General features: G+C 38.2%; 1 protein-coding gene across 1 annotated transcript in view; it reads left to right on the top strand.

Annotated features, from left to right (window-relative positions):
* Positions 1-11,980: 11,980 nt before the first annotated feature.
* Grip163 (gamma-tubulin complex component 6) overlaps positions 11,981-22,885 on the top strand; it is a 916,232-nt gene continuing 905,327 nt past the window's right edge. The window contains exons 1-2 of the mRNA XM_090384619.1: positions 11,981-12,162; positions 20,024-20,205. Of these exons, the coding sequence (XP_090240745.1) occupies positions 20,037-20,205 (169 nt within the window). The 5' untranslated portion in view covers positions 11,981-12,162; positions 20,024-20,036. The remainder of the gene's footprint in view (positions 12,163-20,023; positions 20,206-22,885) is intronic.

The raw sequence follows: 22,885 nt of genomic DNA, 5'->3' as shown, positions 1-22,885 counted from the left end.
GCCAGTCCGCTTCAGGTCGACAGAAAAAAAACTAAATTATGAAACGCTTTGAGCAAAATGAAAGTATATGTGATATTGTGCATATCGCTAAATAGAAAATTTCGCTATAAAGAAGTTGGTTAATTAAACAGTCCTTGTATATGTCAAAGGTTTTTTTGGTGCCCTCTTGAACTGCCTTCTGTAAGCAACACCTCGCCTACCCACTTGAGGCAGCCCTGTGTAGACATGTATAGTTGCTTCTGTACAGCGGCTCCAGGAACATAAGTTCATCTCTGCCGTTACTCTGTGATGTTACAAAATTCTGTAGAGTTGCCAGAAACGTGTAGTGTTATGTTTGTGTATATTATGTGTTGTGTTGTTTCTGGCCTCTTTGCCACCGGGCAGGCGATCTCCTGGAAAGCGTGCCCGATGCCCGTCTACACCACGAGGAGGTGGGCCACAACTAGATATGTTCTTAGCCAAGTGGAGATAGACCATTAAATTTTTTGTCTGCCCTGAAGATGGCGAAGTCGCGTACCCACAGCTACCCAAACTTAGGGTACCAGCATAGAGAAAAAAAATAAAATCATAATTAAAAAATAAATAAATAAGTTAGTTAAAAATAAAAAAAAGTGAAACAAAATAAACTAAGATAAAAATTTATAGATAAGAGTAGAAAAAAAATTTTTTTAAATAAAATGAAGGTGAATTAAAATTATAAAAAATAATAAAAACAAATTAGAAATAAAACTAAGTAGAGAAAACAAAATAATAAGTAATGATTGTAAATATAAAATAAGATAAAAAAAAATAGTTGCCCAGACTTCCTTCTGTTTTTTCTAGTCGGCTAAAGAAAAAAAAAGAAAGGAAAAAAAATTAGATAAAAAAAATAAAAGTGAATTGTTTAAGATTGGACAAATCTTGCACCCACTGGAGGCAGTGCTACCAGTGGGTGCCAGCAATCCTCGGGTTGCCTAGGCCCTAGGGATTAAAAAAAAAAAAAAACTGGATCTTTGATCTAAGAGCTATTCAATGTGACAATATTTTATCTTTGCAAGACACCGCTCACTGTTGAGGCTGACATTATTGAAGGTGCTGGAGGTGAAGCTGAAGCGGAATGGGCTAACAAGTTTTCTTCTAGCAAATAAATCAGAAGCAAATTGTTGTAGGGTTCCAAGATGTGAGGCAGATTCTACTAGATGTTTTTCGTTGCCAGGTGAGGTGTTTATTCAGTCTTGTAGGGATTGCCATAGGTCAGCATAAAGGGGGCAGTGATAGAGCAGGTGGTTCTAGTTGGAGACAAAGGCAAGAATCGGTATTGCTTATTCTGAACTGAAAGAGTTTGGAGTTGAAAGAGCCATGTCCAGGTATGACAAATGATGTGTAGAGGTTTGGAGAGAACCATAGGGAATTTTTCTTGTTGGCAGTGAAAGAGACATCTGGTATAAATTTATATGAATGGTATAAATTTATTTATATGTTCTGCCTTTAGGGGTTGTATTCCAACGATCTTGCCAAATTTTTGTTAAAGCAGAACAAATCTGGGTTTTTTTTCATCTTTGGTGTCTGCAAGGGTGTCCTATATTCCATGGAGGTCTGATGTTTTTAAAAGTAGCAGAAGGCACAATGTGAAATGTGCAAGGCCAGAGGTAATACTCCAGCTATGACCTGCAAATCATATGAGACAGTCCTGCAGGCACGGAACATTGTAAGAATCACGGTTCTTTGTTAGGAGAGTGGTTTTGAATTCAGGTTGACGTTCTTAATTCTGTCATACCAAACCGGATCAGCATATGTTGCAATATGTATGAATACCGCCTTGCCTTGTAAAATAAGAGAACTCTGCGTCCAAGCCCCCAGTCAGTTCTTGTAATCCGAACAATAGCCATTTTAACTATTTTACTCTCCACGTAATTTGATTTTATCAAATTATGTGGAGGGTTAAATTGAGTCTATCATCAATGATCACACCAAGATGTTTAAAGTGCTTGACATATGGTATTTGCTTGTTAGCTATTTTTAAGATAGGAGGACGATGGATAATTAGTTGACCTTTAAAGATCATGAGCTGGGTTTTGGATCGATATATTTTAAGTTTGTTGGCAGTTGCCCATTTAATGAGATCCTTTAAGACTGGAGAAACTCTTTCTTGAATTTGTTGCCTGAGAAGGCAATGACAAGGTTATCAGCATATGCAAATGGAGTAGCAAAATCAAAATGTCTCGTTAGCTATGTATTTAGTGTAATGTTCCAGAAGAGAGCCCCGAGGACATCCTCTATTGACAGCTCGTGTTATGCTGCAGGTTTTTGAAGTAACCTGTATAGATCTGTGATTAAAGAAGGCTCAGATAGCTTGGTACAACTGAGAGCAGCATGAGATGTTCCAAAGACTTGCGAGGGCACACTCCCACCAGTGGGAGTCAAAAGCACATTTGAAATCTATGAAGATATCCAGTTCATATTTTGTTGTGGGATTCTGGCTGTACTTTTTTAAATCAAGTGCACATTCACAAGACTTGCCCTTAACGAATCCATACTGGTGAGGTGAAAAGATGTCTTGAGCTTGGAAAAGATCATAGATTCTTGTGGGGAGTGGTCGTTCGTAGAGTTCTCCCAAATTCGGTAGGAGAAAAACGGGGCTGGCGGCTGTGGGGTGTGATGGGGGCTTGTTGGGTTTTCTTAGTATTTTTTTCTAGTGCATTCTTCCAGAGACTGGGAAAGTACCACAGAGAAGACATATGTTGAAGAGATTTAACAGGATGTTAGGATAAGTTTCTCTAAACTTCTTAATGACTGTATTCTCTAGCAAATCAGGTCCACTACATTTTTGGACATTGATTTTATTTAAAGCTGTTAGAAGCTTTTGTTGAGTAAACAGGTCAGCATCCACAGTGGAGGAGTATTGAAGATTGAGGGTTCTTGTTAAGGATTGGGTGGGAAGAGTCTGTTGACTGATCACCCTGAGGGAAAAGTTTGTCCAAAATCATTCTGACGCTATCATGCTAGGTCGTGGTTTCAGAGTCATTCGTCAGTATGGAGTTGTAAATATCATTGGTTCGCACTTTATCTCTGCTAAGTTTATAGAGTAGTTCCCACAGTGAAGACGAAAGATTGCCAGGTAGTGATTTTTTGCTTTGAGATTTCGAGATTATCTGATGCTTTATGGGTCTGTATTCATTTCTGAGTCTTTGTACTTCATTGCGAGACCAAGAGCGTCGTCTTTGATACAGTTTCCTTGCCCTGTGAACAAGGCCGTTAGTTAAGGATTCCACCAGGGACCAGATGATTTCTTTGGAGCTATTCTCTTAGTCGAGCATTCAGTTGCTCGTAAGACAGTTTGGATATCGAAGAGTTGTTCTTCGGTATTAAGATGATTATATGAATCTAAAATTTCATCACGGAAGTCAAGTTTAACTGATTCTGAGAACAGTGGCCATTTTAAATGCTTTATAGCAAATCTCAAGTCTTGAGAAAATAACTTCCAATTTTGTAAATTTGTGGTTAGTTTAAATGAAATTGTACTGTGGTCACTACACGTTAGATCCTCAATCACAGCCCAGTTTGATATTGTGTTAGTGATGCATGCAGTTGTGAGAGATCGATGTTACTCACCATTTATTGTGAAGAAGGTACTGGGTTGGGTTTATTCAGGATGTGCCAGTATGAATTTCTCCAGTTGTCGTCCTCTGTGGTCAGTGGAGGTACTAAACGGTAATGGAGACTTGGTATTGGAGTCTGTAGCTATAATGATTGGTGATGGGCATAGTTTTTCAATGAAAGAATCTAGATAGTTCAGGAAGATTTGTATATCTTCAGATGGAGGACAGTAGAGTGATACCAAATAGAAAGTATGAGAAGGTGACGAGATTGTACACGTGTGGCATTTGGTCTACACAGGGAAGAAATAATTATTTTATCAAGTGAGGTTTTAAATGCCACTGTTGCAGGTTTTGGAGGTTCTGTGTCAGCATGTATGATCCGGGCAGAGATTGGGAAACCCATTAATTTTGAGTTGTGTCCATGGAGACTTCTGGAAAAATAGGGTTCTTGTAAGCAGAGCAAATCATTGGAATTCTCAGTGATGGCAACTCGGACTTCATCTGTGACATTCCTGGAGCGATGAGCATTCAGTTGCAGTATGGTAATATCCTCATGGTTAGGGAAAGTTGCATTAAGGGCAGAGGTCGATGTTGCTCATTAATGGTTCTTGTTTTAGCCTGTTCCAGTGCTCTAATGTATTCTGAACATGAAGTGTCCTTTATAGAGTGATCGTAATCCTCATGATGCCTGTTGCAGTTGATGCATTTTTGTGTATCCTGTTTTTGAGGACAGTCTGCATATACATGTCCTCCCCTGGCTCAATGACCACACAACAATACATTTTGATTAGAGTTGTGGGATGAATGACCAAAACCAGACATCTAAAGCATTTGTTCACTATTGTAAACTGACGGTACTTATGAGCTTGATACCCAAGATAAAGTCTGTCCTGTTCAAAAATACATTTTAGAAATTTTGCAGGGAAGCCAATGACCCAATTTATTGAGTTGGCTTTAGATCCTGTGTTAAACCTGAGATTGATGGATTCTTTAACTTTGTTTGGGCTTCCATTTATCCATAATAAAGTTTATGGCAGCCATTATGTTATTTGCCTCATGTGTTATACAGGCCACCATGTCACGTTTAATCTGTGATGTGGCTTCATTTATAGATGTTAGGCAGTCAGTTATATCATCTTTCTTAATGTAATTGTTATTTTTCGTTATTGTACCTTCTGCTTTGCTACTGCAGGTGTGCACCTGGCTGGAGTCATCAACAGCACACGGATGCTGTTCTGAAAGTTGGGAGCATTCTTGTGTTTCATTTGCTGATGGGGGATGGTTTGCCTCTCTTTCTTGATTAATAATTTCCCTCAGCTGTTCTAGTTCTGAGAATTCCTGATGGTCTAACCCGTCAACCTGCGCCCTCTGTTTTCTCTTATCTGACGTTGCACTGTCTGTGGGCCTATTGCCAGGGACCCTGAATTTTGGGTGTTCCATTTTGTTTTTGTGAAGGTGTGGTTTGCAGAAGAGAGTTTGATAATGGTTGGACCCATGGCTTACTTTTACTGCTGGGGTGTTTGGTTATTGTTTTATATTTTTTGAAATGCCTCGAAATGGGATGAAAACTGATGCAGTTTCAGGGACGAGTCTTTTTTATTTTCAATTTTTTTGGTTTTGTCCTAGAAGGGTATAGGTGGTCTTAATGGAAAAAGGAGATCAAGCTGATCCTGGGAGGTCTTAATTCTTAGCCAGAAAAGTAGTTGGATGAAGGTGTAAACTAAGATTTCTCTTGGAGGCAGTTGCTGCTACATAGATACTGGCACATTTTGCCTCCAATTTTTTTAAATAAATTTGTTTATGAGGAAAATGGGTTCCAATCAGAGGTAACAAATGATGCTGATTCTTTTAAAATCTGTCCTAAATCTGTGGGTGGTGTAGTTACAGAGAATCACTTGTTGTAGATTGTTACTCACCCACATAGGAATAGTGCGGGGGTTTGGTGTGACAAATCTTTTTTGAGAGAAAATTCAACGAAAAGTCTCTTGGGTGCATATAAGGCACTGGTAGGGTATACTTATATGATACTGATCCTGTTGAGATGGTTATTTCTTTCCCAGCAGATCCTGGTGAAAAGCTATAGTTCAATTAATATGTGGAAAGCCATTTTTACAGGGTAGTGATTAGGCAGGTTATCCATGGGGAATTTTGAGAATAAGGGAGCGTGGTACAAATAAGGATGCTTTTATCTTAAGAGACGTCCTGACGAATGTTTTGAGTTGTTTATTGTTGGAATCCGTTTAGTATTTGATTAGTTATGGGAGTTCGAAATTGACTACCAACATCTATAGACAGCATGGGGGCGAGGGGGACACAATTTATTGGATATACTGATAATTCCGATTCAGGAAGCGATTTCTGCTCAATGCTGGTTTCATTGGGGTTCAATGATGATTTATCTTGATGAAGTTACAAAGTTATTGGTCTTGGAAATTACGATATCGTAACACTATCCAATATGACGGAGAACAAAGACAGGTACATCGTCAGGGGTATGTTTCAAAAAATACTGTAAATAATTTCTGAAAATGGTCTCTCGAGAGAAAGACCACAGTCTTTTTAGTCAAGGAAAGTCTTGAAAGCCCAGTAAATAAATCCGGAAATTCAAAGCGGCAGATGATCGAGAGTGACGATACAGCCTCTGTAATGTCAATCCTATGACTGACCATTGGTCACTACCATAGGAACAACGTTAGACTCGATCTAGGAATTTTCAGCTTTCCCCGTGAGATAGGCACTTGAAATTTTAATTACATGTACTTCCAATAATTCTATATCAGATACGCTACTTGGAAACTCCATAGTCCGAAGTTCTTGATCATTAATTCGGAGCTTTGAAATATTCAGCCACAAGTTTATATAGAGGGCGGGTAAAGTCTTTATGTGGAAGCCAATGAACAACCATTGATGCATCGATGCAACAGCTGTAATAATGGATGAAAACTAGAATCTCTGCCTGATCATCCTACGCGGACAACCGTTTTTCTGCCACGTTGGGAAATTTGTATGGTATGCGTGGAACTGCCAGTCCTCCCTTTGGTATCAGGATCCAAGAGCCACTCAAATATAAACTTTATGTGGGACAATATATCCACGTCAGCCCGGCAAATGCTACGTCCTTGGATTTTGAATCTTCCCTCCTGTGCTCTTTCTCTTAGGAAGTGAGTGAAACCTATGACAACTCATATATATATATATCAGCAAATTTTTGCAGCACATTGAATTAGATATTCTGCCTTTATGCCAGTATACACAGATGGCTCGAAGTCGGAAGTATCTGCAGGATATTCTGTTTATCCGTGCAAAACTGTCTGTAATCAGATCCCCTATGAATGTAGTACGAACACTGCAAAGTTGCATGCAGTAGAATTGGGCTTGAATCATATAAAATCCCACAAAAAAAAGTCTATGGTATATAACGACTCTAAGCGTATTGCAAGGTCTATCAGAAAGGAGGAATACTCCTCATCCAGTGTTGTGTTGGATACTGCATATGCTACACTCTATTTCAGAATGAAAATTTGATGTCTGATTTTGTTGGATTCTTAGCAATGTATGGATCATCAGAGTATATAAATTTGCTGATGCTTTCGGCAAATCGACAATACTGCAGAGACAATTTTTTGGTACCACATGCAACTACGAGCACCGAATTCACGACAAACTCTGTTCACTATGGTAGTCTGAGCGCGTAACACAGTGGTATCGTCATCGTTCTACCCACACGGCTTGGAAAAGGCCCTGGTTCGAATCCCGTCGATGACTAAAGGAACTTTTGTGGGCACTTTTCACTACGTGGCTGAGTTAGTCGGTCTCAGGCATAGATATCAAGGTTTCTCTCTATGCATTAACACAGTGCCACAAGAAGTGGCACTTGCACGGGCGATGATCTTTTCGCTGTGCACACTGTTCATCATATTTTACATATTGTGATTGACTGCTCTCACTATTACTGGGACAGAACTGGGACAGAATGCTTTTTGTTTCCCCAGAAACTGAGGTTATTTCGTCCAGAAAACAGGCAAATCGACCAGAGAACCCGTGCAATTTACAGAAAAAATACATATGTGGGTATATGTAAACAATTACGGTGACAATAATATAATAATTTGTTTTAGTCCTGCTGTCTGTTGCTCTGAGAACCGATGACACTAGCGAATATTATTGGTGATGCGGGAATATCAACGAATTTTTTTGTTTCCTGAAATAAATTGGAATATATGATCTGGTTACACATCTTGATTGGTTTATAACATACACCAATGACCCAAAACATTATGACCAGCGAGTCTTTATGCAAGGTGAAGCAACTGCATGTGAACTATGGCGCGTGCGCGGTTCGGGACACCGTAGAAAAAACACCTGACGCTGAGCTCCGTTAATCAGTGTTAAGTACAATTAGTAAAATAGGTAAGGTATATTTAATAAAAGATAAGCTGGTAGCTTCTTAACCCTATAATAGCCATAACTGGTCCACGAGGCCAGACCTAGTAAAGGATGATCATTAGTCAAAGTAAAAGTAAAAATAAAACAATTAATAAACATAATAATAATCTATATCAAGTCAATTATAGGTAATAGGATACATTGAAAGGGACTTTATCGAGGGCTAACACTTTCAATATGTCCCCTACAATTAACCCGGCTATAAGTTTCTGATATCATCTGCCTGTTTAACACAATTAATGAGATAAATGGAGAGGTATAATTAAAGTTAGACAATTATGTTGTTAACAGGCTGGATGACTTTAGCCCGACTGATAGCTAAGACGGCAAAAGCATACATTAAGGAAGAAGAGAAATAAATGAGAACCAATTCCTTCAATTAATATCATATTAATAAGTACAAAAGGAGTATAAAGAAGCTACCGAAGCTAAAAAAGGAGAACGGATTCAAGGTTTAAGAACAGCAATAGTACCTCAATTCCCCTCGAATTACTCTAATAGTTCATGAGGTAAGCAAAATAGAATATGATAGTAAAAGTTAAAAGTAAAGGGAAAGCTATAATGCAAATGTACTTGTTTAGTTAACTTTACATAAGTTATTTATTAATTTTCTATATTTTATATATATATATAAATATATATATATATATATAGGGAGAGAGAGAATCTATAATATCTATATATTATATATATATAATATTAAAATATATATATATGTTATATGATAGTTATTAAAATTATGAAAATTACATTTCATAATACAAATTATATATATATACAGTGTATAATAATGTTATTATATACACGAGGCCCGGACGGTATCACTACTGTCTTAGAAAAAAATGTGAAACCACACTTTTAAAGCCATTACTTCACTTAATAAAATTGGTATTTGAGAGTGGAATCTATCCAGCTCAACTGAAAAAGGCCTTTGTTACTCCTCTTTACAAAAAAGGAGACCCATTCTCACTCAACAATTACAGACCAGTTTGTCAATTGAATACACTCTCTAAGATAATTGGATCCATTGTAATGAAGCAGCTATTTAACTTTATGAAATTTAATTTGTCAGATTACTCTCACGGATTTATCAAGGGTCTTTCCAACTGCACAGATATGATTTCGTTTGTCTCGAATATATCCCAAGCCTTCGACAAGGTAGTCCATCAGAGACTAATGAACAAACTGCATCACTATGATCTCAGAGGTTAGGCACTAAACTGGATTGAAAACTAATTGGAAGGTAGAGAAATGTCCGTGACATTTAAAGGTAAAACCTCATATCCTTTCAAGCCTGAAATTGGTGTCCCACAGGGTTCATCCTTAGGCCCGCTATTATTTCTTATCTATATCAACGACCTGCCCAAGCACCCTTGGAGACTACCAAATCAAAATCAACATATTTGCAGACGACATAAAAATCTATAAAGCAATTCGCAGTACCAATGAATGCATCATCCTAAACGAAGCCCTTCAACGAGTTATTCAGTGGCTGAAGGAGAACAAAATGGCAGTCAATGAAAAGAAAAGTGTGAGCTGATGAGCTTTGCTAATGCACAAAACAAAAACAAACTTCATTTTTCTTATTGTATCAACAATAAGGCAACCAAAAAAGTTAGTACAGCCAAAAATTCAGGTATCTTTATTAAAGAATCATTTTCCTTTGATGTCCATGTCTCTAAAATTGTGAAGGCAGCTAGCAAAAAACTGGGTTTCCTGAAAAGAATTAACCGAGACTTCAATCAGTTGGCACTTTTCATCTTTCTCTACAAAATCTATGTTAGGCCAGCCCTAGAATTTGCCTCACAGGTCTGGTCCCCACATGTTGCTTATCAAAAATTAGAAATTGAAAATATTCAAAAAAGAGCAATCCAGTACGTTTGCTTTAAAAGTGGCCTTCAATACAATGAGAAATCCTACCAAGAGCGGTGCGTATTCTTTGGACTCGAAACGCTGGAAAAAAGAAGAGATAAAGCCGACTTACTCCTTCTTAACCAGCTGTTAAATGGTACCCTGAATTGCCCTCATCTCGTCTCACAAATAATTTTTAACGCACCGACAAGAGCGTTAAGGAAACCATCATATGCGAGAACAATTTGGGCAGATGGGCTAAGAAGTGGCAACTGAAGTTTAACCTTGACAAATGCAAAGTACTGCATATGGGTAGAAGTAACCCCAGAGAAACGTACCAACTGTGTGGTACTACACTTAAGGTGGTAGAAAATGAAAAAGACCCGGGAGTAATTGTGCAGTCAGATATGAAGTTTTCTGAGCAATGCAGACAGGCTGCCAGGGCAGGTCATGGGGTTTTCTCAATGATATATAGGAATTTTGCTAGCAGGGAGAAGGAGGTTGTTGTCCCTCTGTCTAAGGCAATGGTCAGGCCACGCCTTGAGTACTGCGTACAGGTCTGGAGGCCTCATTTTAGGAAGGATGTCGATTTGCTTGAGCGTGTACAGAGAAGGGCAACAAGATTGGTGAGGGGAATGAAGGGATCCTCTTACCAAGAGAGGCTAAAGTTCTGCAAATTGCAGTGGCTGGAGACAAGGCACCTGCGCGGTGATCCGATTGAGGTGTATAAGGCCTTGAATGGGTTGAGCACGCTGAATTCTGATGGGATCCTTCCACTTGTTCAGATTACGAACCTAAGGGGGCATAAATTCAAATTAAGAAAGGACAGATGTAGAACAGATGTGCGGAAATTTGCCTTTAGCCAGCGGGTGGTTAATTGCTGGAACAAACTTCCATCTGTCGTTGTGGAAGTTGATAGGTTGAATAAATTTAAGGAGGAACTGGACAGGCATTTGGAGGGAATGGTGTGATTTTTTTTTTTTTTTGGCTGATGCTGCATAAGCTCATACACTTGCTTTCTTGCATCACATGCCACTACTACTACAAATTATGGATACTACAACTTCTAGAACAGGACTGCAAGATCAATGAACAAAGCAAATGTGGAGATATTTGACACCCCCGGACACTTCAAGAGGCAACTGAATTTGCTAACCTCATCCGTTACCTGACCTCAAAATGGACTCTTCTTGCAAGTTCTAAGATTCTGATTGTGCAATGTGTGTGTGTGTGAAGAAATACCAATGCTCTGCCTTACCCCTACTTGTTCACTTAAATAGGACGGATGAGTCCTACTTTCATTTATTTAGTTTTATTTTTTCTGTACATTTCATTTCACTAGTCTTCTTATGTACATTTACTTCTCTTTTTACTTTGGAAATGTATTCTCCAAGCTTCTGAAGCTCCAAGCTTCTGCTTTTTAGCTGCACCCTCGGTCAAGTTTGATTGCTGTTTTGTAGCTGTTAACAACAACAACAACAATAATAATATACTGTACATCTTTTTATAAACATATTTTTATTATATGAAATAAACATATAAATTTAAAAAAAATACATGTTTAAGTAACTTAAACCCAAATTACATGGTACCCAGGGGATTGTTGTTGCGGCTACCTAAGGTGCCGCGGCACATTAGTTGAAACCACTGCTCTATAGGGTGGTAGCCCAGTGGTTATAATTGCACTCCTCCCACATTGGAATTCCGGCGCAGGCGCCTTTGAATGACTATTGCGAAAAAGCAGTTAAAGTTTGTACGCGTCAATTGACGCGAGGAATTTTTATGGACTTTTTTTTTGAACAAAACGGCCGAGTTAGTCAATCTGCCATGGTCGCGTGTTTATTGTTATCATTGTTATTCTCCTGGCAACTTACGATTGTCGACACAACAAAGCCTACAGAAGAATATACACAATTGCGAACGCATAAGGCCCCTCCTAGCTTTAGTTGTGGTTTATCACTCACACACCTATATTAAACTGTACAGTACAGTAAATTACTGTATTTTTCTTATTTTATGTGCAGCGCAGAGAAGTAAGATACTACTCTATGCGCAACTTATGGCGCACTCGATTGTAGCATTGACAAGTAGTTGGTGGGAAAAGTGAGAAACGCTGATCTCCTGTTGGTTTCATTTTCAACCAGTGGTCGATGATTCGTAGCGATGAGAAGTAGTACAACTGTACAGCCTATGCATTTCCTATATGTATATACACGTAAATAAATAGCACACTGCTTCAATTTAGGAACAAGTTTCTAACTAAATGTACCATAATTTAAATATTCAAGTAAGTATAATGTCTTTATTCATTTTTATAAAATATTGTTTAAAGGAGACAGTTCAGCACAAGTAAAAGAAATAATAATATTTCAGTTTATTTGTTGTCATAGATATCATTATTAACTATATAAAGAAATACGAGAAATGCGAAAGTTCACTTGTCATTGACTTCAAGAATTTTTTAATATTCTAACAAAATGGGATAGCAACACTAGGGACCGTGTAATGGTATCTTGAGGTTCGGATGTATGCTTGGAAGAGGCACTTTTTTTTTTAAAACTCCTTTTTTTTTTTCACTAGTGAGGTCTCCTCGCACAGTAATCACCCTTCTTCCCACACTAGATGGAAAATACTTGAATTCGAATCCCCGAGTGGCTCGAGGAATTTTAGGTATATGGGTCTTTTTCACAGCTTGGCTGATTTATTTGCTTTCAGGCAAGGGTAGCATATTTTTTTTTGTCCAGCAAATCGACCAGACACATGTAGAGTTTTAGGTGCATACCACATTGCTGCTCAACGTGGTATGTACCTAAAACTCTACAAAATGAGAACCGGTGGGCGCCCATTCCTGGCAGAGATTAGTAAGGTACTACTTCATGATTATGGGTCACTGCACGGGTGAGTAGCATCCAGTGCACCCGATTTTTGCATGAACCTATATCATCATTCTTCTGTTTCTTGGTGATTCCCTTTTACCTACCTCTTTCGCATTTTTTTACCTGCTTTTTCCTCCCTCTTGACATTTTTACAATGTTAACATAGACAGGTACAAAACTCAAATGTGAGCTAATTGGAGAGTATAATTCTTAATTTTTTGATGACATGATGCGACTTTATCAACATCCTTTCAGGATAATTCTGTGCATATATTTTTATTTATTTTTTCATTGAGCTTATTTAACTAGTAGTTATTGAGTGATTCAATATGAGTATATAATTGTGACTCTCCATGTTAAATCAAAATATTTTAAAAATAATAATGGAGAAATAGGTGAGTGGAACAAAGGGTTGCTGTTACCAAAAAAAAAAAAAAAGACTTAAGTTCTGCAAATTTCAGCATTTGGAGACTAGGCACCTGTGAAGTGATCTAATTGAGATATATAGGGCCTTGAATGGTTTGAGCAAGATCAATGCTGATGGGATTCTTCTTGTCAGATTACACACCTTGGGGGGGTACGTAAATTCAAACTGAGGAAAGACAGTTGTAGAATAGGTGTGCAGAAATTTGCCTTTAGCCAGTGGATGGTTGATAGTTGGAACAAACTTCTATCTGTTATAGTGGAGTGCTCACATCTGGTGAGTATGGGCTTGGCACACCCATGGCCCTTAGCTGGATATCATCATTCTTTTCTTTCTTAGTGATTCTCTTCTACTTCTTATTATTACTCTCTCTCTCTCTCTCTTAGGGTAACTTAGAATTTTTTTTTTTTTTTTTGCCTAATGCACCGTAAGCCTCAGGTTTCCTTGCACCATGTGGCTAATAGTAATAGGTCAACAACTTAAATAAGGTCAAGGCAGAACTAGACAAACATTTGGAGTTAAGAGATGGGTGAAATGGGAAGGTTTTTTTTTTGGTGATGCTATATAAGATTTCTTTCTTGCATCAAATGCCTCTACTAACTCTAAATATATCACTGATCATAATTTTGAGATATATATTGACAATTTCGATTTATAATTACACCAGTTAGTTAATTCCACTTGGCAGATAATCCTAGAATGATTTAATTACTATTTGGACTCCAGGTGAGTAGTTTTTGTCCTGACAGTAAAAATTTTAGCCTTTAGTAGTACTTTTAGACAGTTAGTAGTAGCAGAAGTAGTAATGGCAAATGATGCAAGAAAGCAAGTTTATATAGCACCAACAAAAAAAAAAAAACAGTTCACCCATGCATACCCTCCAAGAATTTGTCTGATTCTCCCTTGAATTTATTCAACCTGCCCACTTTAGTAGTAGTAGTAGTAATTTAGCAAGCATATGAGCTTATGTAGCATCAGCTGCTTGCTTTCTTGCACAACAACAGATGAAATCCTGTTCCAACAATCAGTCATCTGCTGGTTGAAGGCAAGCTTCTGCAGGCGCCTCCGTAGCCAGGTGGGAAGGAGCAGCAGTGCATAGCACACGCTTCTTGATTAGACCAGGGTTCGAGCCCGTGACCACCAAATACGGAAAATGCGGAAAGGTCAGGGAATGACCACCGCATATCCCGGAACAATATGGCCGTAGTTGCTAATGCTCCTAAAAACCAAATAAATAACTAACTAACTAGCAAGCTTCTGCACATCTATCTTGCAACCGTCATTCTCTTCAGGGGCTTACATCTGGTGAGCATGGGGTTGACATACCCAGGGTCCTGAGCTGGATATCATCATTCTTCTGTTTCTTGGTGATTCCCTTTTACCTCCCTCTTTCGCTCTCTCAGGGTAACTCAGAAATTTTTTTTTTTTTGCCTGGTGCAGCAAAAGTCTCAGACTTCCTTGCACCATATGGCTAATAATAATAACTTGAATGTATGCTGCCTCGTACGTAGTCTCATCAAGTGGAAGAATACCATTAATATTCAGCTTACTCAGTACATTCAAGGTTTTAAACACCTCAATCAGATCTCTCTGCAGGTGCCTGGTCTCAAACTCTGCAGTTTGCCGAACTGAAGCCTTTCTAGGTAAGAGCAGCCCCTTTTGTTCTTCTTTTCACCAGTCTGGTTGCCCTTCTAAGCACCTGTTCCAGCAGATCAACATCTTTTCTTAAGTCAGTCCTCCAGACCTGTATACAGTATTCAAGATGGGGACTAACCATGCCCTTATAGAAAGGGATAATCATCTCCTTATCCCTACTAGCAAAGTTTCTGTACAGCATGTCTACACTGTTCAGAGAATTTGTCTGGCTGATCAATTACCCTTCAGGTCTCTTTCATTCTCCACTACCCTGAGTGTAGTACCACACAGTTGATAAGTTACTCTGGGGTTACTGCTACCCATGTGCAGTAACTTGCATTTGTTAATATTAAACTTAAACTGCCATTTCTCAGCCTGTCAATCCAATATTCCTAGATCTTATTATTATTAGCCATATGGTGCAAGAAAGCCTGAGGCTTATGCTGCACCGGCCAAATAATAATCACAAATAAGATAACTTCTCTACAAAGATAACTCTCACATCTAGATTTATGTGAATAAAATTTGCATATTAGTAATTTAATTATTAATTATACAAATTTAATTATTTTTGATCTTTCTGACATTTTTTGACACAATTTAAAATATTAGGTTTAATGATGTAAACAGATCTGCCTCTGACTACGATCTGGTAGTCAAAAGCAGATCAAAATAATTGTCTTTTAACATCATAATAATAAAAATAAGCTATCTGCCTATTAAAAAATCTTTTAATCTTGCATATCAGAATAAAAATAGTGCTGATCTCAATCTTTAGATGTTACTTTGTGTCATGGTGCTTTTAGCATTAGTATTCATCATCAGCCATTTTCAATCCACTGCAGGATGAAGGCCTCTCCTGCAACTTTCCAGTTCCTTCTGTTTTGAGCACTGGCCATCCATTTACTACCTGAAAATTCATGAATTTCGTCTGTCCATCTGCGCCTTTGTCTTCCAGGTTTTCTTCTAGCTCCTCTTGGGTATCATTCTGTTATTTTCTTAGTACATCTGTCATGTCTTCGAGCTATGTGTCCTGCCCAAGACCATTTACTTGAGTTTGCTGCCTAATTCACGTGTTTCTCTTCTTATCTAACAGTCTGATTCCCAATATAATTCGTTCCATTCTTCGCTGTGTAGTTCTCAGCTTCTCTTCTATTATTTTGGTGAGTGCCCAAGTTTCACTTCCATAACTCATGGGGCGACTCCGTAGCCAGGTGGGCAGGAGCAGCAGTGCGTAGCACACGCTTCTTGATTAGACCGGGGTTCGAGCCCGTGACCACCAAATACGGAGGATGCGGAAAGGTTAGACAATGACCACCACATATCCCCGGAGCAATATGGCCTTAGTTGCTAATGCTCCCAAAAACCAAATAACAACAACAACAATAACTCATGGTCGGGAGTATACATTGAGTCATTATTTTACGTTTCAGACAAACTGGGATATTGCTCTTCAGTATGTGACTATATTTCCTGAATGCTATCCATCCAAAATTTATTCTTCTCTTGACTTCCAGCCATTTATCATTATTACAGCTAATAACTTGTCCCAGATAAGTATATGACTCCACCTTTTCAATTACTGCTCCTTCAATCATTATTTCCCTTTCCGTGGCATACTTGTTCATCATTACTTTTGTTTTAGCCATATTCATCTTTAGTCCAAAATCCTTACCAACTGTGCATAACTGATTAAGATTTTCCTCTAATTCTTTGGGATCGTGGCTTATGACCACAATGTCATCTGCAAATCGTAAATGGTTTAGTACTCTCCGTTCACATTGACTCCTTTCTGCGACCAGTCTAATCTTCTGAAAGCTTCCTCAAAGGCAGCAGTAAACAGCTTTGGAGATATTGTCTTCTTGTCGAACTCCTTTCTCGATTTTAAATTTCCTACTGTCTTTGTCTAGTCTAATAAAGGAGGTACACTTTCATATATTTTCTTCAAAATCATAATATATGGGGTATCTATGCCTTGTCTTTCCAGTGGCCAAAACAGTGGCCGATACCTGTTCCCCTCTAAGGGGCTTAGAGGAGAACAGGTATCCTGTGTGTTATCAGACACTCAGCCTAAAACACTTATGGATCCAATATCTCTCTATTACAGAAGATTTAGGAGAAGTCCGGTTGGCCTGCCTCCCTAAAATCCACTCATGCACACCTCGATGGTAAGCCCTGTTACGTGGTGGCAACGAACTAGTAGAGTGGTTCTCTTCAAGATGCCTGGTCAGCATGAAGAGGAAAAGACCAAACCCTCCAGCATGACAGCACAACAATACAAAGGGCTCTCAGTCCCCAGCAGCTTTCACTCTCCCTCTTACGGCAGCGAGAGGATCAGAATGGAAGCAGAGGGTGCTAATAATCTCTGGGTACGACCAGGCTGCCATGCACGGAAACTGAACTTGGCCTGTTATTTTTAGCATTAGTAGAGGCATTTGATGCAAGAAAGCAAGCTTATGCAGCATCAGCCAAAAAAAAAAAAAAAATCGTATGTTATAACATACGATCACTCATCGGTGAAAACAGGATATTAGAGCTGGAAAAGGAATTAGAAAATGTGAATTGGAATATCATCGGTTTGGCTGAAACAAGAAGAAGAAATGAATCATAAGTTTATCAAGTGGAAATCTGCTGTACACCAATGGAAACAGTGAAAGGAGTGAAGGTGGAGTTGGGTTTCTGGTCCATAAAGATTTTAAAAACAACAATTTGGAATTCAAAATTTCAAAATGTTAGAAATCCCGAGTACATCGCCAAGGGTGATGTACTCAAGATTTCTAAGAGGTACAAGCTAAAGGTTATAATATATTTATGCACCAACATCGAGCCATGATGATGAAGAGGTTGAAGAAATGTACACCGAAATTGAAAGTCTTCTAAATGAGCAGAAAACCCGCTACACTATGGGGGACTTCATTGTGCTAAGGTTGGAAAGAGACAAAACAGTGCCAAAAGGGGAACTATAGGAAATTTTGGAATTGATGAAAGAGGTGATAGACTTGTAAAGTTTGCAGATTCTTGAGGAATGTCAGTAATGAACACTTTTGTGCCGAAATGGATTAACAACTAATGAAATTAACTTCATCCTCACTAACAGAAGATATATATCGTAAATGTTATCATTCTAAACAAGGTAAATGTTGGAAGTGATTGCAGAATGGTAAGATGTTCACTTGATATAGATTTAAGAAAAGAAAGGAAAAAACTGACTCGAGTAAATAATACAAAGGTCTTTGAGCTAACAGAAGAGGAGAAAAAGCAGTATGTGCTGGAACTAAAGAATAAACTAACTGCAGACTGCTCAGGACCAAGATATCGACGAGGAATATTACAACTTTCTGAAAGTGATAAAGCCCAAGAAACCTATAAGTAAAAAAAAATCCAAAGAAGAAAAAATTAGTCAAAAAAACACTTGTTGTGATGAACTGAAGATGACAAATGAACATAAAGATAAACACTGACAAGGAGAAAATTGAGTATACTGAGTTATGCAAAGCCATTAGAAAGAGCATGAGAGGACATACTTTTTTTTTTTTTTAACACAAGAAAAGTAGACAAGCATTAAGGGAAAACAAAGGACTTAAATCAGAAGCCATGACCACTAATAGAAAAAGACAAATGATACTGAAACTGAAGAACAGCAGTGGTTTACTTATGAATAGCAGAGAAGGCATAATTCAAATAGCAGAAGAGTACTATAGAGAATTATACAGGGAGCGAGGAAATGATGCCAGCAGTGGGTAAGATGGATCACAAATTATTAACATATACGACATACTTGATATCCTTCCTGATGAGGTAGAATATGTATTGAAGAAAATGAAGAATCAGAAAGCCCCAGGGAAGATGAAGTTACTGTAGAGTTGTTAAAATTGGGAGGAAAAGACATGATACAGAAACTGGCAAGACTCTTCACAAAATGCATTAGAAAATGCATAATGCTTAAGGAGTGGAATAATGCAATCATAGTTTTGCTGCATAAGAAAGAGCTAAATCAGAAATTGGAAATTATAGACCAATTAGCTTGTTATTCCACATCTACAAGTTATTCACAAGGGTCATTACTAACAGATTAGAAAGAATACTTGATGAGAATCAACCGAAAGAGCAAGCTGGCTTTAGGACAGGATTCTCAACTATGGATCACCTTCATGTAATATCACAGCTAATGGAGAAAGCAAATGAATATAAAACACCAGTATGCCTGGCATTTGTGGATTATGAAAAGGCATTTGACTCCATACAGCATAAGGCAATGTTTCGGGCACTGGACAAGGCATAGATACCCCATATATTATGATTTTGACGAAAATATATGAGAACACTATCTCCTTTATTATTCTTGACAAAGACAGTACGAAATTTAAAATTGGGAAAGGAGTTCGGCAAGGAGATACAATATCTCCAAAGTTGTTTACTGCTGCCTTGAGGAAGCTTTCAGAAGATTAGACTGGTCGCAGAAAGAAGTCACTGTGAATGGAGAGTACCTAAACCATTTACGATTTGCAGATGACATTGTGCTCATAAGCCCCGATCCTAAAGAATTAGAGGAAAATCTTAATCAGTTATGCAGAGTTAGTAAGGATTTTGGACTAAAGATGAATATGGCCAAAACAAGAGATAGACAAATGACATTCATGAGTTTGTGGGTAGTAAATGGATGGCCATTGCACATAACAGAAGAAACTGGAAAGTTGCCGGAGAGGACTTCATCCTGGAGTTTATTGGAAATGGCTGCTGATGATGATGATGACGAAATACATATTGGTTTTTTATAGTAGAGTAGCATGCATTTTTCCTTCCTTTTATGTATTGTTTTCTTTGGTGCCACTCTGGCTACTTTATCGCTTGCCCCCAGATAGTTTTTAATTGAACTAATTAAAAATTTATAACAATTTTTTCTATTTATATAACTAATTAATTGAAAAATATATACCTATTTTTCTTCATTCTTCTGAGGATATGTGGTTTTTGTAATTTTGCCACATCAGGGAAATAGTAGCAATATTTTATTAGTAATTCCTGAGTTACGTAAAACTCAGCTGACGTAAGTTTTGGAACATATCTGTTATGTATGTCGGGGACTGTATTTTTGGATTAACCTGGAAATCGATTATCCAGGAATTTTTTTTTTTACCACCCATCCCGGAAAATTGAGAGTGTACTGTATTGTGGAACTGTTAATTCTGTATACTGTTTATTTTTCCCATTAGGTTCATTTTTGAGATGGCATGTGTTGAAAGCTTGAACATCTTATTTACTCAACTTTGCGAGCTCTCCTTATATAGAAAAGCATGCAGTGGTGGTGGTTTCACCCAGGATACAAATCAGAAGACTTCACTGAAGGACTTAAAAAGCAAGATATTTGGAATACTTCTGAAGCTAGATGTACAAGGTATTTTGATACATGATAATACATAGTTTTAATTTGTTTAAAATTCTTAGTTATTATTTCTTCAAATAGATAAAATGATAATTCATCATATAAATACAGGCAACCCCCGTATAACAAGGTATTTCTACAACATGGTTTCGCTCTAACACGATTGATAAATTGCGGCAATCCTTGCACAATATGGTAATTACAACACGGTTTCACTCTAACACGGTATTTTTGAGCTTTAGTGCAGGGGAAACCCTGCTATTGTGTTGGTTGTAATTTTTCAACACTTCCACTCTCTTTGAATCACTGCTGTTGACTTGCCAGTCAAAAAAAAATTATTGAGAAATCCCTGTATTTTATTTTGTTGGGAAATTGCCTTGTTACATTCTGTGATATTGAACTTGTACTTGTTGAACTTGTGGAAAAATCTAGATTTCAAAGTTTTATTACTATTGGATGGCACCAGACTATCCAAAAGATTTAAGTCATCCTAATGTTGGAAGTTATGTTCCTACTTTTACATTTGTACTGGGTTAATACAACTTCTTTCATTCAACCAATGGATAAAGGCATTATATCTGCCTTTAAAACTCATTACATCAGAAAATCATTACAATGGAGTTTGCAAAAAAAAAAATTGATTCCAAATCTGTTGAAGTAATGGAGGCATGGAAATATTTCTCAATTGTGGATTGTATCAGACTCTTAGCTTTATTGCTGAAAGAAGTAAAACCATCAATGTTAAATGCGTGTGGAAAACTGTATGGCTAGAGTCAGTTCATTCAGGGAATATGATTGAAGCAGCAGAAAACATAATCGGTGCAATAGTAGAACTTGCTACGTCAGTAGGAGGGGAAGGTTTTGATGATATGACTACTGAAGCCCTCCTGGGTAGCACAGTTGATAGAATCGCCCTCCTCCCCACACCGGGTGGAAAAGACCTGAGTCCGAACCCGTTGATGAAGGGAGGAATTTTTATTTTTCACAACATGGCTGAGTTAGCATTAGTAGAGGCATACGATGCAAGAAAGCAAGCTTATGCAGCATCAGCCAAAAAAAAAAAAAAAAAAAAACCCTCCCATTTTTTATCCCTCCATTCGTTCCAAATGCTTGTCCAGCTCAGCTTTAAATTTGTTTAGCTTCCACAACAAAATATGGAAGCCTGTTCCACCAATCAACTACCCGCTGGCTAAAGGCAAATTTCCGCACATCTATTCTACAGCTGTCTTTCCTCAATTTGAAACTGTGCCCCCTCAGGTTCTTAATCTGAGCAAGACAAAGAATCCCATCAGCATTCAGTTTGCTCAACCCATTCAAGGCCTTATACACCTCGATCAGATCACCTCTCAGGTACCTACTCTCCAGGCACTGCAATTTGCAGAACTTAAGCCTTTCTTGGTAAGAGCACCCCTTTGTTCCCCTCAGCAATCTTGTTGCCCTTCTTTGTACTCGTTCTAGCAACTCTACACCCTTCCTAAAATGAGGCGTCCACACCTGTACACAGTACTCTGTGTGGCCTGACCCCATTGCCTTGTATAAAAGGATTATCACCCCCCTGTCCCTGCTAGCAAAATTCCTATATATCATTGACAAGACTCCATGACTCCCCCAGCAGCCTGTCTGCACTGCTGAGCAAACTTCATATTTGGCTCTTATTTGGCAATTACCCCCAGGTCTTTTTCACTTTCCACTTCCCTGAGTGCAGTACCACCCAGTTGGTATGCTTCTCTTCGGTTATTGCTATCCATATGCAGGACTTTTCGTTTGTCAATGTTAAACTCCAGTTGCCACTTCCCAGCCCATTTTCCCAACTTATCTAGATCCAGTTGGAGTAGCATACTGTCATTACTGTTGTTAAAAACCATGCCAATCTTTGTATCATCTGCAAACTTGGACATTAAACCTGATATACCTCCATCAATATCATTGATAAATATACAAAACAACGATGGGCCCAACACTGAACTCTGGGGAACTCCACTAATAACATTTGTCCACGAAGAGCAGTGTCCATTGATTACCACTCTCTATCGTCTCCCACTCAAGCAGCCCTTTATCCACTGTAGCAACTTACCCTTAATGCCATACTCTCCTAATTTATAGCAGTCTTCCATGTGCAACAGTATCAAAAGCTTTCCTGAAATCCAAGTATATGACATCAAAATTATTTTTGGCATTCAGTTGCTTTGTGACCACATCATAGTAAGCAATTGAATTGGTCAGACAAGACTTCCCTTTGACAAACCCATGCTGTGTCTTAACTATTACTGCAGTCTTGTCTAGATGATCCTGCAATGCTGCTTTAACCAGTGATTCCATTATTTTTCCTGGAACACAAGTTAGTCGGGCTTGGGTGAGGGTAGTGTGGTTTGTCCTCCCGGAAACTCAAGTTTTTCGTCCAGCAAAACCGAAAATCGACCTCAGGACACATACAATTTATAGACAATATACACAGAGTAACATGGCCTTAGTCGCCGATGCTCCTAAAAAAATAAAAAAAGATATGATTACTGAAGATATTCAAGAATCCTGGTAGAAAAAGAGGCCCACGTGGCAGATTTGGTGCAAATGGCATCGGAGGTAAAATCAAATCAATTCAGATGATGATAGCTCAGATGAAAATTCTAAACTTCCAAATTTTACACTAAAAAGCATAGGGGAAGGCATAAAGTTAGCTGAGCAATTAGAATCT

Source organism: Mastigoproctus giganteus, chromosome 11, assembly GCF_048544385.1.
Source record: "Mastigoproctus giganteus isolate SK-2022 chromosome 11, ASM4854438v1, whole genome shotgun sequence".
NCBI lineage: Eukaryota > Metazoa > Arthropoda > Arachnida > Uropygi > Thelyphonidae > Mastigoproctus > Mastigoproctus giganteus.
Note: the sequence above shows the minus strand (reverse complement) of the source record. Positions and strands in the feature narration are given on the sequence as shown.